This window comes from Oratosquilla oratoria, chromosome 34, assembly GCF_046742065.1.
Source record: "Oratosquilla oratoria isolate Oo_2021 chromosome 34, ASM4674206v1, whole genome shotgun sequence".
Lineage (NCBI taxonomy): Eukaryota > Metazoa > Arthropoda > Malacostraca > Stomatopoda > Squillidae > Oratosquilla > Oratosquilla oratoria.
In genome coordinates, this window is record NC_134810.1 from 18,264,333 (window position 1) to 18,281,478 (window position 17,146).

Consider the following 17,146-nt stretch of genomic DNA (forward strand, 5'->3'; position numbering starts at 1 on the left):
CAATTTATCAACTCTTTGTGTAATTAGCATGTGTTGGCTAATCCTAACCTCCCATGATTCATTCATTTTTGTTAGTTTTTCCTCTAGACTTGGTAATCGGGGGAGGTTGTCTATAGTTTGTGGGGTCTTCCTTGTCTCCTTTATATATTGGCACAATATTGGCATTTTTTCAGTATTGCAGTACCTCTCCTTCTTTGAGTGAGCAATCTATTATCTAATATATTTTATCCGTTAGTTCATCTATATATTCTTTTAGTATCCAGTTTGCAATTCTGTCCGGTCCATATGATTTTCTGACATCAAGGTTCATTATTTGGTCCCTTATTTCTTTGTCACAATTATTTCTTTCATATATATATGTATGTGTGTATATATATATATATATATATATATATATATATATATATATATATATATATATATATATATATATATATACATAAATATGATATTATCTTGGGAGTTGTTTCTCTGTTGGGTTGATTTCTGGGGGAGGTTTGGTGAAGTACAGACTTTGGCAGTCTATTGTGAAGTATTTCTTCTGTGATCTGAGTGATTACAGTAGAACCTCTAAATTTGAATAACCCTTCATTTGAAATATCCAATGTTCAAATACTGTTTTATTTTTAATTGCTCCTATATTAAAACACTGCTCATAGGGTCAGAAAAAAGGCCCAACTTTTTTGTATATAGGAAAAAAATCCTTTGCAGTCATGAACTTCCCTATAACATTAAATGGTATAAATTGTTTAAAACATATTTTCAAATCAAATTAACCATTTTTACAAATGGGAAAATGGTTGTGTATTGATGATGCTGTGATGTATGGAAGGGAGTGGGTGGGGGATGTGGGGGTGAGGACATATGTGTGAATGATATTTTAATGCAGACTGAAGGGATTTTTTCCTGTCCTATCTTTTTCTGCATAAAGGGACAGGGGTGGGGGGTCACCGATTAAATGAAGTAGCCTTGCTGTGGATGTGCTGTGTCTTGCTCCATTGCTTCTGACCCAGGGCAGTGGGTGAGATGCAGGGATGACCCATCATGCAGGAAGAGCCAAGAAAAAAGGGAGGTAGGGGTGGTGAATGGGAGTAGAGTATGTGGGGATGAAATGGGTGGGAGTGGATTTATGCCTTTGAATTTGGCTACCTCCCTTGTAAGCAGGAAAAAGCCAAGAGAAATTTTGGATCACTGACACAATCCTAGACCAAATTACAGTATAGTTGATGATAAGATAGAGACCTGGATAATCCACAGGTGAAAGCCATTCATGAAAAGCATAAAAAATGGCTTGTGTGCACTTACTTGTGAGGGATAACACAGCTTTTAAAATAAACCATTCATCAAGTAGATGACCAAGTGACTGCAGTCACAAACTGTAAGGCACTAGACATTATCTAGAAGTGTTTTAGCCACAATAATTAAATCAACCCCATGAAGCACATGTTCACAAGATTTAATACACTGAATTTTAAGTTGGGATCACCCAAAGAGAAATTTGTCCACATAGATAATTCTAAAAGAGAAATTGAAAGGCTACATGAACACAACTATAAGAAAATAAAATTATTTACAGAATTTTAAAAGTAATAGCATTATGCTGACTTACTCAAAAGAGTTCAGACATGAGTAGCAGTAAGGCCAATCAATTCAAATAGAAATTTGAAGACGGCATAAGTAAACATGAAAGTAATTGTTACCACTGACAAGATGAAATATGCATGATACCAGATATTAATATTTCAGTGCACTCCCTACAGAAAAAATGTTTCTTCCAATATTGGGAATTTTGCCAATAACATGATGAAGTATCCATTTAAAACATCAAGTATATAATGATTCCATGTCTATAGGCAAGATGCAGGGATGATCCATCATCTAGAAGGAGCCAAGAAAAGAGGGAGGGAGGGGTGGTGAATGGGAGTGGAGTATGTGGGGATGAAATGGGTGAGAGATGATTTATGCCTTTGACTGGCTACCTCCCTTGTAAGAAGGAAAAGCCCTATGGTATGTATATGTTTATAGGTATTCCATTACTTTTCTAAATTTCTAATTCAGCATACGCTAGCAGAGATGAAGTTGCATGGCAGACTGCTGAATAAATGGGTTTCTAAAGAGATGTATACAAAAGCTGCTATCCCTTTTATAAACACAACAAAACACATGACACCAAAAGATGTACTAGAAATTGTATGTGTATATGTACTAGAAATTGTATATCTATTATCAACAATTCAAAGATGAGAATATGGATGGAGCCAAAACCTTGAATGCATAAAGCTTCAAACCATGCACAATATGAAAGATACTACTTGTAAGCAAAATAGAAAGTTAGTGCTTGAGAACATTACATAGAGAAAGTGGTTCTTTATGTGTCAAAAGAAAATGTCACAGGTTAAATTCATATATATATATATATATATATAAATACACACACACACACACACTTCAGCGAATGGACGGCTTGGATGACGTTCTGAAGAAAACTGAAGTCTGTGGATCCCAACGCAAAGAGAAGTGCCTAGTGTTTTTACAGGGTGGGGGGGAAATTGCTCGTGGAGTAGTGGGAAAGTAGGGAAAGAGGAAAAGGGGAGGGATTACTGAGGGAAATGGAAGGAAATGAGGAGGGAGTAGACTTGGTCCAGCCAGACAAGCGAAAGGTAAACAAACGACTGAGTGAGGATGAAATGTCTAATAAAAATGTAAAGATTAGAAGTATAGAGAGGAGCAATACAGTAGAAAGTGACGAGAATATGTTCCAGGGATTTAAAGAGGGTGGGGGGGACACAACCCCCCCCCCCCCCCCCCGACTGATAAGACTAGAGGAGAGAGTTGATAAGGTGATCGAGGACTTGGAACGTAAGTTAGGTAATGTTGACAGTATGATACGAAGAATTGAAAAATTGGAAGAACTAGAGAGGGCGAACAAAAACTTAACTAAGGAAATTGAAGAATTAAAACAACAGTTAAAAGAAGTAAAAGATGAGAATAAAGTCTTAAAGGAGAATAATATGGAGAACAAGGAGGGTTGGAAAAAAATTCAGGAAAATAGCAAGGTTGCATTCACTGACATAATCAGACAGCAAATGAATGAACAAACTGAAAACTCAGTTATTAAAGTGATGAGACAGAAGGAGAATATAGTAAGAGACTTAGCAGACAAAAAGAAATGTATAATTATATTAGGAATGGAAGAGAAACACAACACAGATAGAACCACAAGAATCAAGGAGGAAAATGAAAAAGTAAGCCAATTATTAGAATCAGTTCAGGAAGATGAACCAGAAATTATGAAACAAATCGAAGAGAAATTTAGACTCGGAAAGTATAGCACAGACAAGACCAGACCAATTAAGATTAAATTCAAGTCACAAACAACGGCAGAGAATATCTTATCCAAAACAGGGAAACTAGCAACAAGTGAACAATACAAAAAGATATGGATAAAAAGAGAAATGAATAAAGAGGAAAGAGAGGAAGAAAAGCAGAAAAGACTGGAAGCTAAGGCAAAAAACGAGAACAGAACGGAGTCAGAGAAAGAGAGATTCTATTGGAGAGTAGTGAACATGAAACTAAGGAAGTTCGACATACAAAAGAAAAACATAAGGGAAACAGAGAACACAATGGAAGTGGCAGAAAACTAAGAGTGTCTTACACAAATATAGATGGATTAATAACAGGATTGAATGAGCTGAATGATTATTTGAAGGAAAAAGAACCGGACATAATGGGAATTGTAGAAACAAAATTAAAAGGCCCACTACCACCCAACAGTGTAGGACATGATGCATACAATTATTGGATTAGAAACAGAGAGAAAAAGCAAGGGGGTGGAGTTATGCTCCTGACTAAGAAGGATATAAACGTGAAAGGTGTCATATATGGAAAGAATACAGTAGAGATGATTATGATAGAAGTAGAAGACAGAGATAAGAAGAGCAGAAAATTTGTAATAAATTATGTGCCTCCAAAAACAGCCTCATGGGAGGAGAGTGAACATAAAAGTATGTTAGAGGACACAAAGATAACATTAAATAAAATAATGGAAGATGGAGGAAGAATAGTTATGATGGGCGACTTTAATTGCAAAGAAATCTGCTGGGAAGAAATGACAGTAAAGGGTGGAGACGACTCATGGGGAAACGCTCTACTTGAGATGATTATTGACCACACAATGACACAATGGATACAAGAGAACACTAGGTATAGAAATGAAGAAGAACCATCGAGACTAGACTTATTAATTACATCTGAACCTAGAATAGTGGACAAGATTGAATATAAAACACCAATAGGTAAAAGTGACCACATATTGATTGAACTGGAACTTAATGAAGAAAAATATATGAAAAGAAATGAACAATATAGAAAAGGAAGAATGATGTATGAAAAAACAAACTTTGATAAAATAAGAGAATTCTTCCAACAAGAAAACTGGGAAGAAATATACAAAGAAGAAACATCAGTGGAAGAGAAATGGAATATTTTAACAAAAATTTACAAAAAAGGAGTGGAAAAGTATGTCCCAAGACAAAAACAAGAAAAAGAATATGTAAAATGCTGGTACAACAAAAGTTGTAGGGAGTTAAAAGACAAAAGAGACAAAGCCTGGACCAGATGGAAAAAAGACAGAAAACCTGAAAAATGGAAAATATATACCAGTTATAGAAATGAATATGTACAAACATGCAGAGAGGAAAAGAGAAAATATGAAAAAGACGTCATAGAAAAATGTAAAGATCAACCAAAACTATTCTACAGATTTGTAAACAATAAACTGAAAAACAAACAGGACTTGGAGAAACTAAGACAAGGGGGAGTTGAATACACTGAGGAAATGGAAATGGCGGAAATTATGAACAAACATTTTAAATCAGTGTTTACAAGGGAGAACATACAACCTGAAGAGATTGAATGGAAAGAGAAAATCCCCCCTATAGAAAAAATAGAAGTATCAAAGAATGAAATATTGATACACTTGAGTAATCTTGATGTCAGAAAATCACATGGACCAGATGAAATAGCAAACTGGATTCTGAAAGAATGCAGGAATGAACTGGCAGACAAAATACATAGCATAATAAGCAGTTCCTTGAAAGAAGGAAAAGTTCCAGAAGATTGGAAAAAAGCAAATTTATTTAATATATATAAAGGAGGAAATAAAGAAGAACCTACCAACTATAGACCAGTCTCTCTAACAAGTACAATAGCAAAAATTTGTGAAAGAATTATCAAAAATAGATGGGTAAAATACTTGGAAAAAAACAACGTACTAAATCCAAGGCAATTTGGATTCAGACAAGGACGATCATGCGTCACCAATTTAATATGTTTCTATTCAAGGCTAATAGATATAATACAAGAAAGAGATGGATGGGCTGATTGTGCATTTCTAGACCTAAAAAAAGCTTTTGACAAAGTACCACATAAGAAGTTGCTTAAGAAACTAGAATCTGAAGGAGGAATACAAGGTAAATTACTAAATTGGATGGAAGACTTTTTGCAAGAAAGAAAAATGAGAGTAGTGATAAGAAACCAGCACTCAAAATGGAATGAAGTAATAAGCGGTGTCCCGCAGGGAACAGTCCTGGCCCCAATAATGTTTGCTATATATATTAATGATATGGATGAAGGAATTGAAAGCTATATGAGCTTCTTTGCAGACGATGCAAAACTACTGAAAAGAGTGAAAACTGAAGAAGATTGTGAATCACTACAGAGAGATCTAAATAAAGTACAAGAATGGAGTAGGAAGTGGGAGATGGAGTTCAACACAAAAAAGTGTAGTATAATGGAATTTGGAAAAAGCAAAAACAGAATAACAGGATCATATAATTTGGGAGAAGAAGGAATAAAAAAAGTAGAAAATGAGAAGGACCTGGGAGTCATTGTTATGAATAATATGTCACCTGAAAAACATATAAATAAGATTTTTGGAGAAACTTATAATTTAATAAGAACAATCAAAGTGGCATTTACATACCTGGATGAAGAAATGGTGAGGAAAATCCTAATCACCCTGATAAGACCAAGATTAGAATATGCAGCAACAATATGGTCACCAAGTACAAAAAAATGTATAAAAAAACTTGAAAGAATACAAAGAGCAATCACAAAACTGGCACCAACACTCTCAAAACTATCATATGAAGAGAGACTATAAAAACTTGAACTACAGACACTAGAGCAAAGAAGAGAGAGAGGAGATTTGATAGCTATTTACAGAATCATGAAAGGCATAGAAATTACTGATAGAGAGAATCTGATAAAATGGGATGACAGAAATACAAGAGGACACGGAAAGAAAATAAAAAAAGACAGCTATAGAAGAGATCTGAAAAAGAACAGCTTTCCACACAGAGTAATAGACAGTTGGAACAAGTTAGATGAGAAAGTGGTGTGTGCAAAAACAATACATGAATTTAAAAATTGTTTAGATAAAATGAGAAATGAAGACGGGACCCCACGAGCATAGCTCCCCTTCCCGTAAAATACAACTAGGTAAATACAACTAGGTAAATACATATACTTGGCCATTTCCCTCATATGACAAGGGTGGCTGAATCAAAGTACACTCCCACAACATACACATATAAAACCCATTCAACCACTCCTCTCATCTCAGTACCTCAAGGATGAAGAATCGCCCTGTCTCTTGCTGTGATGCATGGGTCACAGGCAGTGCAGTGAGGCAGAATTCTTTGACAGTAGGGCCGAACAGCCAGAGCTGGTTCACCCCTACTGCTTCATCATATAGCAACCCCTCCCTCCTCATCCACTCAATATGATTTATAAAGCAGATGACAGCATCCCTTATTCACAATCCCCCTCCTACCTTCCCTACTCAACAGATATTACACATGTATCTGAAACCCTTGTCACTCCATCAATCCATCTCATTCTCAGTCTTCCTCTCAAGTTCACTCCATGCACTTTTTCTTTCTACATTATTTTTGTTAGTCTTTCCTCACTCTGCTTTACTCTTCCCAACAGCTCACTTCCTGCCCCTATTCACTGCTTCACCTAAGCAATTCTCACTCTATCTGTTCTCGTAGTACCTATCATATTTCTTAAACATTTCATCTCAAAAACATTAACTCTTTTCCTCTTCTATTGCCCCCAAATTCCAGTTCTGCTCCTTAAGGCATTTTGGGTATGGTATATTCACTCCTCAGCCCAACCTTCTATTTGCACACATAACCAAATACTTGCTCCTCACAACACTTACTATTCAATCCTTTACTCTAAAATTTAACTTCATATCCATTCCTCCATTCATTGCTACATGGAACCCCAAATATTTGTACTTAAAAATATCCACTTATGCAAGCCTTTTATCTCGCATTGCACTTTCTATTAATGCCATTTTTTTTTTCTATCTTATAAAAAAAAAAAAAAAAAAAAATGAGATAATTTACCCTGGCGGATAAACAAGCAAGCCTGAATCTTTAAGCTTAATTATTTGCTAAGTTAACCACCTATCAATACTCAACAATGATGTTACCACCAGAGATAACAGTATATCTGAAGTGTAAGATGCTATTGTATTCCAATCAATGATGACCAAAGGGTTGCAATGACTGGATGTATGATGTTACCTACATAAATACATACATACACATATACCAAGGCTTTTTCCCCCTTACAAGGGGGGTAGCCAAAAAGAAAAAGGCATAAAATCATTCCCACCCATTCCATCCCTGAATACACTCCACACCCCTCCACCCTCCCTCTCATCTTAGCACCTCCTGAATGACGGGTCATCCCTGCACCTTGTCCACTGCCCTGGGTCAGAAGCAGTGTCGTAAGACACAGCACATCCATAGCAAGGCCGCTTCATTAAATCGGTGACCCCCCTTCTCCGACCCCCCATTGCATAAAATGAGAGGATGGGGAGAAATCCCTTCGGGCTGCGTCAAATTTTGCTCACACATACTACTGTACCTCACCCCCCATCCACCCGCCCATTCCACCTCGTGCAATCACATCATCCATATACAACCATTCTCCATTCACCCGTCTTCTGTCCTCTCCCGTCCTTCCTCAACAGACATTCCCCTCTTCCCTAAAGCCCCCTTCACCCCATCCATCCACCTCATCCTAGGACGTCCCCTCATGTTCACTCCCTCCACATCTGCCTTCCACACCTCTTTTACTAGTCTTTCTTCACTCATTCTTTCCATGTGTCCAAACCATCCTAATATTCTTTCATCAACCCTATCTCCCAGCTCCTTTTCCACCCCTGTTCTCCTCCTCACCTCCTCATTTCTCACACTATCTAGCCTAGTAACCCCCATCATACTTCTCAGACACCTCATCTCAAACACATTCAATCTCCTTCTCTCTTCTTCTCTTATGTTCCATGTTTCTACCCCATACAGTGCTGTTGGCACAATCACTCCTTCATACAGTCTCCTCTTAGCATCCATTCCCAAATGTCTATTCCTCATTACACTCTTTAATCCACCAAGGCATTTACTCGCTTCTCTCAATCTACATTCTACCTCCACTTTCACTCCACCTTTCCCTGCCACATTTGCACCCAAGTATCTAAAACTATCCACTTCTTCCAGTCGCTCTCCCTTAATGCTCACTTCCAGTCTACTGCCACTTTCACCCCTTGTACATCTCATCACCTTACTTTTACCCACATTTATCTTTAGCTTTCTTCTATCACATACTCTCCCAAACTCTGCCACCAACTTCCTCAATCCCTCCTCCGATCCTGCTACAAGCGCAGTGTCGTCCGCAAACAACAGCTGGCTCACCTCCCACTTTTCTCCATTTTCTTTAACCATCTCCAATCCCTACATAAATAGCCAATGAAAAAATAAACAGGGTTACTATCAGTATGAGATAAAATGAATCTCTTGAACTTGGTGTTCGCAGGTTTAAAAAGTCATTCTATATTCTATTAATATAAATGTGAATGCTAAGAAGGCAACATGGCTGAATAGTTGTCATGTAGAATAACTGGTGAGATTGTTTAATAATTGTTTATAGTCACTCATTAGGTCTGTTGGCCCTGGTCTACTTGCAGGAGACTTGTGGCCCCAGGTAACTCACAGGAGCCTCTGGACAGGTCCATAAGTCACTCGGGGAAGATATATTGTATTGTTGTTTGTTGGTTGTTTACATTTCCTTCTTAAAGAAGTGTACCAGTGAGTTGGAGATCTCAGTGTACAATTTGATTATACAAGGGGAAGGGAGACAGGTGTAACTGTAGTAATTTATGAGAGATCAGATTATCAAATATAGTTGGTAAGGTGTATGGAAGGGTGCTGAGAAGATTAGAAGAACAAAAAGTAACTAGAGAGGAGCAGTCAGGATTTATGAGAGGAAATGGGTGTATAGTATGTGCAACAAAACATGTACAAAAAGTTTTTGGAAATTTGTAAGATGTCTTTTTTTGGTATTCACAACCTTGGAGAAGGTTGTATGACAGGATTGAAAGGTGTTGTGGAGTGTGTTGTGGATGAACACGAATAGTACAGCATGTGAGGGTTAGGAATGGAGGGAATAAATTATATAAAGTGAGGGTGAGGCTAGATCAGGTGTTGTGTGATGTTGCTATGTTTGTTCAATAGCATATGGATGAGGTGGTAATGGAAGTAAACACGAGTGCTGGGCAGAAGTTTGGACTTGGTTAGTGAGAATGAATGGAATTAGAAGGTGAGCCAGCTGTTGAATATGGATGGTAATAGTTTTGTGGCCGACTCTGAAAAGACTGAAGCAGTTGAACTGAGTTTGGAAGGGTGTGTGAGAGAAAGTAAAGAGTAAATGTGAGCAAAAGTAAAGTGTTGAAATATGAAAGGAGTGATGATGGTTATGGGCTGGAGGTGAATTTGAAGGATGAGGTGGAAGAAGAGGAAATATTTAAGTAATTGGGGTCGCATGTGGCAGGAAGTGGAGTGAACTAGAGTAAAGGGAGCAAGTAAATATCTGGAGTGAAGTAAAAAGTGTTATGAGAAACAGATATCTGGGAATGAATACAATGAGAACATTATATGAAAAAGTCATTGTATGGAGCAAGAACTTGAAACTTATGGAGAAAGAAAGGACGAGCCTGAATGGGTTTGAGATTAGGTGTTTAAGAAGATGGGTAAGTGTTACAATGATAGACAGAGAGAAATGTGGAGGTGAGGTAGAGAACGGGTGGAAAGAGATTTGTCAGATATGGTAGATCAAGGAGTGCTATGCTGTTGTGGGCATGTAGAAAGAATGTGTGAACAAAGACTTAGAAGAAGATTGTGGGGAGCAGAAATGGAGAGAGTGATCTTGAGAAGAAGATCAAGACTGAGGTGCAGACAGGATGGAGGTGGTCTTGGATGCAAGGGGAAAGTATATCAGGCAAGGAAGAATGAATGAAGAGATAGAAGTGAATGAAGAGAGGCTGAATAGATGACGAATTGATGCAGCCTCCTTGTCTGCTTTGTAAATTGTTGAGTGGACAAGGATGGGGGGTCACCATATAATGGAGTGAAGGTAAACAAGCAAGATGGATAGCAGAGAGAATCAAATCTCTGCTGCTCATTTTCAAAAGCCATTAATCTTCTCACCACCATCTGGAGGTACACCCATGAGGGAATGACATTTGGTCTGTGGACCATGACCAAGATCTTTCTCTATCAACTTAAACTGTATTTCTTCCACCTTTACACATGTGGAGAGCTGACTATTGGCAACTGCCCACCCCTAACCCTAATAGTTAAAGTTCATAATATAGGAAGTCCCACAACAATACAACACAGACAACAGTTCTGTCTTCCTAGAGAGATCTGTGGAAGGACCTGAGGGCTCATGCTAGCTACTGTGGGGCTGCATGTTTCTAGTTTGTGAAAGGGCCTTTTGGTATATGTGTATATGTATCTAATTCTCCGAACATGGCTTTGAATTCACTTATTTTGTATGACTGTACATTTTCTTCTTCCAAGTCTTCCTTTTTCATAACACAAGTAATAAGAGATATTTATGCGAAAATGGTCATTTCAGAAGCTATTACAAAGACAAAATAAAGTTGTCTAAGATGGCTTCCCACAGAAATTACAGGACTCATCTTGAAAGCATTTTTATACTGCCACTGGTCATTTAAAAGCTCTGCACTCTCATTACTGGACAGAAAATCACATGACAGGAATCCCTGCAAAAAAGCCCAAACACACATGACACTCATGAAATAGCACCAATACAACAAAGTTCACTGACAGACACGAGACCACTGTCAAGCAAAACTGGATGAACAGGTGTTGAGGACTACTAGTCTAGAAGATGGGTTGTTTTCTTTGTCAACACATGATCTTACTGTATGGCCATGAGGTTCTTCTACATTTAAAGGCTCAGTTATGCTGAATTCAATAATATCCAAGGCTTTGTTTCTCTCTCTGTGGAAGGATAAGCAGATACAGGTCATCATGACCAAACTTTATAGAAAAGTTGGAGATGTGAATAATTGCTATAAGCATCCATGCAATGAAACAATCCCAGTATTAGTTTCCAAAGTTATTCCAAATACTGTGTTATAAAATATAGTAGTGGTTCTTAACTGGGGCAAGGTTAATCTATAAAAGCACAACCCAGCTTTTTATGTGAAGTGAGAATGCTTTGCAGGTAATGATTGATTGGATGAAAAATAAAATATTTTTTAATATTCTGGGGAAAGAGAAAACAAAGACATTGCAAGGTAAAAATTCTGTTCAGATAGTGCTATGCTATAATTTCTGTTTGGTCATCTTGCAATGTACATGCCCACAGCCATAATCACAAGAAACTTATTCTTTAGATATATATTTTGGTTATACTAGGCATAACTGTCTTCCAAATTACAAGACCAAGTGTATTTACTAAAATATGCAGAATTGCAATAATAATTACTTTGCATAATGACAATATTTCAGAGACAATTATGAATCTTTAAGTAATCATATCAAAATTAATATGATCATCAACTTGTACTGTAACTATGAACATTACTAAAATATGCAGAATTGCAATAATAATTACTTTGCATAATGACAATATTTCAGAGACAATTATGAATCTTTAAGTAATCATATCAAAATTAATATGATCATCAACTTGTACTGTAACTATGAACATTAAAGCTCACAAGAATGGACTAATCTACAATGGACTTCTGACAATCTGGACACAATACAGTTACGTAAAGAATGCCAGACTTACACCCTCTTTCCTTTCTTCTCTCCCTTATCCCCTTCTATATCTTTTAGCCCAATAGCAAAAGCACTAAGCCCCATACACTCATCAGTCCATCTATTGCTCCAGATCTCTCTTGCAAGAGACCCACAGCTCCCAGGTAACTGATAGCCATGGGACTGGCCCACAAGTCACTTGAGGAAAAGATATTCTGTTGTTGACTGGGTATAGCTAGAGTAAGATAATGTAGGATGATATGCTCAATGTCTTTGGTGTGGTGATTGTATCTGGGGCAATTTACTTCTGTGGCCAGGCTTATTCTTTGTTGGCAACTTGAAAGCTGAATGGTAGCTTGAATGTAATCATGCTTGTGTGATTTTTGTTTGTAATGGATGGGATTTCTTTAAAGGGCTGTCTGAGGGAGTTTGGTGAAGTAGGGAGTTAAGTGGTCAGTCTTTTTAAGTGCTTGTTTTGTGATCTGAGTTTGTATGTTTTTGTATAGATTTGTAGTATGGTGCAGGTATCAACGAATGGAACCTACACAAGGAGATACTGTGATGGTGAATTACATGATGGCTATGAGAACATCTATCATCCAAATCCCATACCTCCACCTGGAGGTGTAGCCCAAGGGAGCTGGTACTAGTCTCTGGAACAGGCTTCACACATAAGGTGGCAGAAAACATTGAACAAATGATAGAAAACATGGTATACAGTTATTTTTATGCATGTCATATGTGTGAGAAGATTGGTAAGTGATGGTAATTAAATACTGGTTGACTGGCTGAAACCAGTATGGTATGGTAATGTTTCCCTTGTCATACTATTTTAAGCCACACAGTTACTCATTTCTAATTACATTACACAAAAGAAAAGGGAACAATCATCATTAATTTGTTAGCCCATGTCTCTTTTATATGAGACCCACTGCCCACAGGTAAAGCATCAACAGCTACCAAAATGGCCCATAAGTCACTCAAGGAAGAGATATTGTGCTGTTGTCTGGGAAAGGCTAGAGTGAAGCAATGGAAGATAATGTGTTCAGTGTCTTGTGTGGTGACAACACTGGAGGGTAATTTGTTATTATGATAGGACCTCTATAGTGGTGGTATTTTTAAAGCTGGATAGTGGCTTAAAACAATTGTGTTTGTGTGGTTCTTGCTTATTGTGGGAGGGCTTTCTCTGTAGGGTTGATGCATGGAGAAGTTTGGCATAGTAGGGAGTTTGGTGGTCAGTCAAGTCTTGCAGGGAACAAGTATGAAAGTAGCAATTTTTTAGGGATATGTCTGTTAAGTGTAGTCAGTAAGGTGTTACTTGAGAGAACTAGGAAGAGAACAGAGGAAATAACGGAAGAGCAGTGTTGGGTTAGAACAGGAAAAGAGTACATAGATCAGTTTTTACAGTAAGACGGATATGTGAAAAGTTTTTGGCAAGGGGTAGGGATGTCTTCTGTAAGGTGAAGATGTACAAGCAGTGATGAAAGTGGGGGGTTAAAGTATATTTAAAGTTTGGGTAATAGACTGAAGGAAATGGAGATCTTTAAGTACTTAGAGTCACATGCAGTGATGAATGGGGGAGTCGAAATAGAGGTGAATTATAGAGTGCATGAGGGAAGCAAATGTTGGGGGAAATGAAACATGTTATGAGAAGCATATATGGTTACTGCAATGGTATACCGTGGACACCATCTCCTGTGTTCATGTAAGAACAATTCCAGACCACTTCCAAGGTTGACGTCTAAACAGGGTACCAGCCCCACAAACCACAAAGGGCAAATGCAGAGACAAATTTGTATGGGGGAGCAAGTGTTCTTTGTCATATTTTGTAACTCCCTATTGCATGTTGAAGCCTCCACACACTTATCTCTTAGAAGAAATGATAGACAAGCTACAATAATAAATTTGTTGATGACCCAAAACTCATTAGAACAATACATGATGGAGAAGCTGGTAAACTGTTACAAAGAGATCTAGACAGATCTTTAGTGGTGTGGAAAGTCTTTTTCAAAACTAAGGTGTGCTGAGTATTGGAAGTGGACAAAAATACAAATCCTATCGATAATTTCCTTGACAGGAAATGACACAATTACAAGAGAATAAGAGGAGAAGGAGGGACCAGGGTTCAATGGTCACAGATGACTTGGCATCCAATAAACACAACATGAATTTTGGTCAATCAGTCAATCCATTGCCCTGGTTCTCCTTTACCAGGACAATGGATTGAAACCTGCTACACCCAGGAAACCAGCCACTGCCAATGGTAATGGTTCAGCCCACAAATCACTTAAGAAATTTTGTGTTGAGTGAGTGTTAGAGCTGTGTAGATACAAGGTGCTATGCATCCTATGTATAGTGGTTGCATCTAGGGTAATTTGTGTTTACTGCTAACCTAATTTTGTGTTGATACTGTTTTGGTGTTGAGTGGTGACCTGAATGTGGAGGTAACTATCTACATTAAAAGTTACAATTGCATTGAAATGCAGAGAGATTGCAGTTAGCCTAGCTTATATATATATATATATATATATATATATATATATATATATATATATATATATATATATATATATATATATATATATATATATATATATAAATCTGACTTTCAACTAACATCCATAGATTAAAGGTGGTGTTAGATTTACTTGTGAAAATGTTAAAGGATTATTAGTTCTAAGTTAATCTCCAGAAATATTGCATTCCCCCTAACCTATGCTATTTCCTACTAAGCATGAAAGAATTCCTCACACCAGTCATTCACATGTCCCATACCCTGTAAAGTGAATGGACATATGACAAAAATGCCACCCTACTCCTCTTAGTCCATCCTTGTGAAGTTTTATTGTAACTGAATATGATGGTTGAGATACTGAAAGAATACTGTTCATCACATTGCTATTCACCTCCTTTTGACTATTCTAAAATATTGATGTACTTTATGGCTTTTATTCTGTTAAAGTTCAAGTGATCATATTCAGATGAGGGTTGGGTCTTGGCCAGACTTGGGTCTAGATTGATAAGGTCTGTTTATGCCAGTATTTTATCTGTAACTAAACACAACAGTAATATCTACCATGGCAAAATCTATACAGAATTCCTTTGTATGCAATAAGGTGTATACAATAATTTTCACTGGATATTCCTCTTTTTCTTCTTATGTGGTTATAATCAAATTATTCTTAACTCCAGGAGAGAAGAGTGAAGGATGGTATTATACACTAACTCAGGCACCACCTCATTAGGAGAGAAGGGCCTTTTGGAATAGGTACTTTTCACTTGTTTAGATTACTGTTTAAGATTATAAACAACAAAACAGTCAAGAACCACTGATAAGAAAATATGAACTACAGAAACAAATTTTGTCTGTTTACACAAAAGCAAAATAAATTACTGGATATTAGTCTTCTCATGCAACAAATTCTCAAAATAACCATAATGCATGCCCTCACCATAAATGCATAACTCTAATATTCAAATTAATGTAAATTAATATAATGGAAATCAGGGTTTAATATACTAAGTTACCTACACTATTATTGAAACTAAACCTAATACATGTATTTTGAATAGTTTGCATACTGACCCTTGCAGCATATAGTTATAAACTATTTTTCATATCTAAAAATCAACAAAATACAGAATAAAGACTTACCTGTTTGCTGATCTCCAGAGGCCACAACAAACGAAGACAATTACTAGAAGAAATACACATACCACAAGAGTACCATAAAAGCCTGCTGTGACAGTATTTTGCAGCTGAAGCCAAGGCTGTAAAGGAGCATAGATTTATCATTTTAATTCTGTTTATATTTATATACTGTATCACTATCTACACATTTCCAGCTATATAGAGTAAATGAAAGCTACATTTCTATTTCTCCATTGGTAAAATTGAGAGGATGTGCAAATCATAAAATTCACACTTCTTACATACATACATATACCAAGGCTTTTTCCCCCTTACAAGGGGGGTAGCCAAAAAGAAAAAGGCATAAAATCATTCCCACCCATTCCATCCCTGAATACACTCCACACCCCTCCACCCTCCCTCTTATCTTAGCACCTCCTGAATGATGGGTCATCCCTGCACCTTGTCCACTGCCCTGGGTCAGAAGTAGTGTCGCAAGACACAGCACATCCACAACAAGACCGCTTCATTAAATCGGCGACCCCCCTCTCCGTCCCCCAATTGCATAATATGAGAGGTCGGGGAGAAATCCCTTCAGGCTGCGTCAAATTTTGCTCACATATACTACCTCACCCCCCATCCCCCCGCCCATTCCACCTCATGCAATCACAACATCATCCATATACAACCATTCTCCATTCACCCCTGTCTTCTGTCCTCTCCCGTCCTTCCTCAACAGACATTCCCCTCTTCCCCAATGCCCCCTTCACCCCATCCATCCACCTCATCCTAGGACATCCCCTCATGTTCACTCCCTCCACATCTGCCTTCCACACCTCTTTTACTTGTCTTTCTTCACTCATTCTTTCCATGTGTCCAAACCATCCTAATATTCTTTCATTAATCCTATCTCCCAACCCCCTCTCCACCCCTGTTCTCCTCCTCACCTCCTCATTTCTCACACTATCCAGCCTAGTAACCCCCATCATACTTCTCAGACACCTCATCTCAAACTCCTTGGCTCTTCTGATTTTAGCTTAACAGCAACAAAGTGCTAAGATAGGAGAGACAATCAATGTTATTTGTTATGGGTGGGGCATAGGAAGGGTATATACTTTGACTCAGCCAATCCTCTATATAAAGGGGATATTTTGTATATATATATATATATATATATATATATATATATATATATATATATATATATATGCTAATGAGAACACAGGTATATGTGTTCACTTATGCAAAGTAGACCACTTGGAAAAAAGAAACTATCGAAGCATAGTGCTCTTGCACTGAAGATGTAATATATGAAAGTGTTCTGCTTCATTAGTTTCCTTTTTCCAAGTGGTCTACTTTGCATATA

General features: G+C 37.4%; 1 protein-coding gene across 2 annotated transcripts in view; it reads right to left on the reverse strand.

Annotated features, from left to right (window-relative positions):
- LOC143018083 (cholinesterase-like) overlaps positions 1 to 17,146 on the reverse strand; it is a 95,041-nt gene that overhangs the window by 7,892 nt on the left and 70,003 nt on the right. The window contains exons 12-13 of one of the 2 annotated variants that reach the window (XM_076173187.1): positions 15,805 to 15,920; positions 11,303 to 11,381 (exon numbers count right to left, since the gene is read on the reverse strand). In XM_076173187.1, the coding sequence (XP_076029302.1) occupies positions 11,303 to 11,381; positions 15,805 to 15,920 (195 nt within the window). The remainder of the gene's footprint in view (positions 1 to 11,302; positions 11,382 to 15,804; positions 15,921 to 17,146) is intronic. The other variant, XM_076173186.1, reaches the window with a different exon arrangement.